Source organism: Protobothrops mucrosquamatus, unplaced genomic scaffold, assembly GCF_001527695.2.
Source record: "Protobothrops mucrosquamatus isolate PMUCROS unplaced genomic scaffold, P.Mucros_1.0 scaffold5088, whole genome shotgun sequence".
In the NCBI taxonomy this organism is placed as follows: Eukaryota; Metazoa; Chordata; class Lepidosauria; order Squamata; family Viperidae; genus Protobothrops; species Protobothrops mucrosquamatus.
The window spans coordinates 1-4,946 of record NW_015390963.1 but is presented as its reverse complement, the minus strand read 5'-3'; the positions used below and the strand labels follow the sequence as shown (position 1 = coordinate 4,946).

Sequence of the window (4,946 nt, the reverse complement as noted above, 5' to 3'; positions counted from 1 at the left end):
GATTACTCAGAGGAAATTGAACGCCATTGCAGGATTGAATGAGAGAAGGAAGGCCTACCTGGAGGAAATCTGCATTGAGTGGCTGGAGAAGTACCTGTCCTACGGGAAGGAGACGCTGCTGAGGACAGGTGAGCCTCTGGATCCAGGTTGGACTTTCCTCCTTTATGGCCGGATTTCTTGTGCACATTCGGCCCCTTTGGGTTCCTGGTCTGCAGTCTGACTGCCCAGGAGGGAATCCTCCCCCTCCCCTTCCAGCCCCTCTCCATGACGCAGGAAGCCCTGATTGGTTCCCCTTGCCAGGCCGCCATTCAATCGACCAGGAAATGCAGCCTCTGCCTGGCGGGTGTCTGGGTGGATCAGGCAGGCAAAGTACTTGGGGGTGTCCTTTTCATTGCCCACAGTGAGGCAATAGGAACACTTGGGGTTCTTCGGTGAAACCCCAATAGCCAAACTGTAGTCAAGTGTGAGAGGCACCCTTAATTTTCCCCCATTACAGTAGTGGTCAAAATTGTGAAAACGTTTTGGGAAAAGTCTATTTTTGATGGCTAATAACACCACTTTTTTTAGAATAGTACCATAAAATTATAGATCAATGGAAAGATAATTTCATCAAAGTTGTAATCCAACAAAGTTTGTTCAATTATCAGTACTGTGTTCTATGAAAAGTTCTAGCCAAATAACCAGAAAAAGGAAGCACAACTTGCTTAGGCTGATATCAGGTAGCTTTCCTTCATCTGATTGTAGCCAATGAGCATGAGTGTTTAGAGAGCCAGTCGGGTGTCTTCTTGTTTTGGCAATGAGCCAATCGGATCACAGTCGGATTCAGTTTTATTGATGTCATGTATTGAAGCTGAGAGAAGGACGTTTGTCAGTGTGTTATGTGATCGCTGTCAGGTTGGTTGGGGGGTTTTTTTTGTGTTCTTTCATTTAGTGAGCTTGTAAAACATAGTAAGATTTCCACAATTTTGGCCACTACTGTAACTCTCCTTCCCTCCACATCCCACAGGGGGCTCCTTCCCTGCCCTGCACCCTAACCCTAACCCTAACCCATGCCCACCACTAGAGGGCTCCACTTCTACCATTAATAACACATCCTCAGAACCCCAATTGGGCAAAAAGGGCCAAGGTTGAGGGGTTCTTTTCTTCCCAAAGTTTCTGTGGATCTTTCTCTTAAACCCCAAACAGGTTCCCTCAATTCTGACTTAGTCTTTCCTCCAAACAACCCCCCGCCCTCTCTCTCTCCCTCCCTCCCTGGAAAGGACTGAGAATCAGGAGTTCTTGTGGTTGAGCATTTTCCAGATCTGGACCATTTCCTATAACTCTTGGAGACGCTGCAGGTGTGGAGAGGGAAGTAGTGGGAGACTTTCCTGTCCCTCCAAGGTTCCCCTCCACCTTCCAGGCTCTGGAGGGGCTCAGAGTTAATCCCAGGGGTGCCGTTTCTGCAGAGCCCCCAGAGGTGACCATGAGCAGCAAGACGGAGATGGAGGATGGGATGGAGACGCACGTCTGCCGCCTGGATGGCTTCTACCCCAGGGAGATCGATGCCTCCTGGACGAGGGACGGGGAGGTCTGGCTGCAGGACACCCTCCGTGGCTCCGTGGCCCCCAACGCGGATGGGACGTTCCACGCCTGGCTCAGCATCCGGATCGATCCCAAAGAGAGGGGCCGCTATCGGTGCCACGTGGAGCATGATGGCCTGGAGGAACCTCTGGACGTGGCCCTGAAGGGTGAGAGTCTGCAGGGAGGGGAAGGCTGGGCTCTTTGGCAGGCTGGAGGGTTGTGGGAGAGGAATCTGACCCCCAAATGTGAGCCTACTTGAGGTTTGATCCACTGGTTTTTCCATTGTGTAAATTGGTGAAGCTGCAGGGACCAGTCCATAGAACTGGCTTCAGTGATTTTAAGAGAAGCAACAGATCCCATCACAAGAGTTGGCCGATCCTGATGAAATGGCCTCAGATCCTCTCTTAGCCTTTCTTTCTCCCGTTTCCTGCCTCCAGCAGAAAAGCAGCAACTACTCTGAGCACCAGAAACCGATCTGCTTTTGTTTAGAATCCCCAAAATATAAAAATGAAGAGGAATCTGGAAGCCCCTTTTCTGAATGCCTCATTTGATTAAAATGGATGAAGTTTGGCTGATTTCAGGAAATGCCTAGAGTGGCTGGTCTGATGGCTAACATGGCAATCCTGCACCAAGCAGGGGGTTAGACAGGATGACCTCTTAGGTTCCTTCCTTCCAAGTGTAGGATTCTAGGTGTGATGTTCTTCATTTATGATATAAACATCTAGAGTGCAAGTATTGGGTGGGCGATATTTGGCTGGATGGGAAACGGAATATGAGCCAGAAGCACAAAGTACCTTAAAAGAAGGAATGTGGAATTTTTGGCTACGCCAAATAAACAATGACTTCCAAACGATCAAGGGAATCGTCTCCCTCTGTTCTGCCATGATCAGACCTTTCCCTCAAGGAGAACATCCAGTTCTGGGCAACACCCGTTAATGCAGATTCACAGCAATTGGAAGAAATCCACAGTAAAGCCACAAGGCTGATCAGGGTCTGGAAACTGAATCCTCGGTAGATGTATAGACAGGAATCAGCATGTTTTAGTCTTGAGAAAAGGACGGTGGTGGAAGACCAATCTTAGAAAAAACAAAGAAAATGAAACTGTATACTTAAAAAAAAGGACAGGCGACATGACCGCTTTTACTTTAAATAATAAAATGCAAATGCTCAAGCTTAAGAAAAAAGATAGCATTCAGAGCTGCCCAATTCCACCCAGAGTCATGACAAAACGTTTTTATTTTTTCACAAATTTTGTTGCTGAAGTTTCTGTTTCTGTAAACGGCTGAGAGTCACCAGATTGCAAACTGCCGCTTTGAGCTGAAGAGCTAAGGATGGAGGTCAGTTGTCCTCATGTTGGGCTGGGGTGAGAAGAAGGCAGCATCATGAGGAGGGGTCTCCATGCTAGCTCTCCAGAGGGACACGAAGAGGAACCCTTTTTAAGTTGGGGGATTCCCGGTCCTTTGACTGACTTAGGTCCCTCACCCAATTGGGATGATTGTTTGAGGTTCTCCTTCAATGATCGGCTCTTCCTCCCAATTCAGAACCAAAATCCAACCTGGGGCTCATCCTCGGCTGCGTTCTGGCTGGTCTTCTCCTGGTGGGTGTGACTGTTGGGATCTTGGCATTCCTCAGTAAGTATCTTTTTCTGGGTGATTGAAGGAAGATGGGGAGGTTCCTCCCAAGTCTCCCCCTTTGGGGAGCTTCTTCTGGGCTTCCTCCTCTCCTGTTTTCCCTGCCCTCTTGGGGAGCACCTGAGATCTCGGCCTCTTGCTGGGACTCCAGTCTTGATTTTGAGTTGGGACAGTCCCATCTTCTCCTGAGTTGGGAAGAGGCATCCCAGTTCTGTCCCATTCAAAGGCTTTGGTCAAAGAGCAGCAGAGAAGGATTTCCATGAAAATCTTCCTCCCCTCCCAGCTGCTGCTGCTGCTGCTTCCCCCAATTCCCCTCCGTCCATCTCAGAGGCAGCAGGTCTCCCTTGGGGCAAATCGGGTGGTGAAGTCTGAAGATCTTCCTCTGGCTGTTAATAAGAGTGGCCAGGAGAGGTTGTGGCTAGACAAATGTGAGAACCTTTCCTGGGGCTCTTCTGCATACAGAGGGAGAGACTGGATGATCTCTGGTGGGTTCTTTCAAGTTTTCACTGGTTTTTGTCCTTGCAGACAAGCGTCAAGAAGGCTACAGAGCAGCATCAAGTGGGTGATTTGTCCTCATTACATGTGAGCTCCAATTCAGAGCGAGAATCAGAGGCAATGTCAGTTGAGATGTGTGTATGTGTGTCCAAGCACAAAAGAAGCTCATGAAGAGTTGTATTATCTTCCTCTTCCTCTCAAGAACTAAGCTGTGGAAGGAAGGCCCTTTTTTTATGACAACCAGGCTATGCTTGGGAGTGGAGACCCCAAGGAGAAACATCTGGGACAAGGAATCTTGAAGAGGAGGAGAAGACCCAGCTGGGTGGACGATCCCTCTGACTGAGACGCTGCTCTGTTTCCCACGAAGGTGGAAAGGAAAAGCTCGGCCACCACATGATCAGCAGGAGGCATTTTGAGAGGAAAGGAGGTTTGGAAGGTGCCAGCTGGATCTCCTCTTGGTCTCCCACCACAAAGGCTCTCCAAGTATGAATGGATTGGAACAAGAGACTTTAGAGCCATCTGTATGTTGTGTTCCTTCTGGGTGTGGGTCTGGTGAAACCAGAATTTATTTGGATAGTTTGGGACAATTTTGCTAGGGAATCCGAGGAGCAAATCCTCCAGAGAGAAAAGAGACCTGGGTAAGTCAGGACGGGGTGACTGAGATTTTGTCTTCCCAGGAGATGTGGGGTAAATTTGGTCTTGGGCATCCAGAGCGAGCGGATGGGGCCAGGGAACAAGGTGGGGAAACAGCAAAGGTTTCCTTGGCTTCCTTTTACACACACACAAACACACCCCTGTGTCTTCCTTCCCCTCCCTATAAAGATGCTTTATGGATCCGAATAGCCCCACATTCAGTGGTGGGATTCAAATATATGAACAATTGGTTCTCTGTGTGGATTCTGCTTCCGGAAGTCCATTCTGGGCCTGGGCAACAAAAAATTAGCTACCAGTTCTGCCGAAGTTGTGCGAACTGGCTGAATCCCACCACTGCCCACATTGCTACCAACCCATTTCCTTCCAGTTAAGGTGAAGGTCTCTTTTTGCTCCATGGACACAACGAGGGAGTGTTGTGTTCTTTGTATTCCCCCCCCCTTAATCCCCTATGCATATCCTGATCACCCATTAAGGGTGATTGCCTTTCACCATTGATCGCCCATTAAGGGTGATTGCCCTTCACCATTGATCGCCCATTAAGGGTGATTGCCCTTCTCCATCTGCATACAGTTTCATGCCCGTTGCTGGTTGGCTAACTAGCAACAG

The 4,946-nt window shown here is 48.9% G+C and overlaps 1 protein-coding gene across 1 annotated transcript in view; it reads left to right on the top strand.

Moving 5' to 3' along the window:
- Window positions 1–3,828, top strand: part of LOC107299542 (patr class I histocompatibility antigen, B-1 alpha chain-like) — a 9,632-nt gene extending 5,804 nt beyond the window's left edge. Inside the window, exons 3-6 of the mRNA XM_015828901.1 lie at window positions 3–128; window positions 1,446–1,727; window positions 3,102–3,191; window positions 3,717–3,828. Of these exons, the coding sequence (XP_015684387.1) occupies window positions 3–128; window positions 1,446–1,727; window positions 3,102–3,191; window positions 3,717–3,757 (539 nt within the window). The 3' untranslated portion in view covers window positions 3,758–3,828. The remainder of the gene's footprint in view (window positions 1–2; window positions 129–1,445; window positions 1,728–3,101; window positions 3,192–3,716) is intronic.
- The last annotated feature ends 1,118 nt before the right edge of the window (window positions 3,829–4,946 follow it).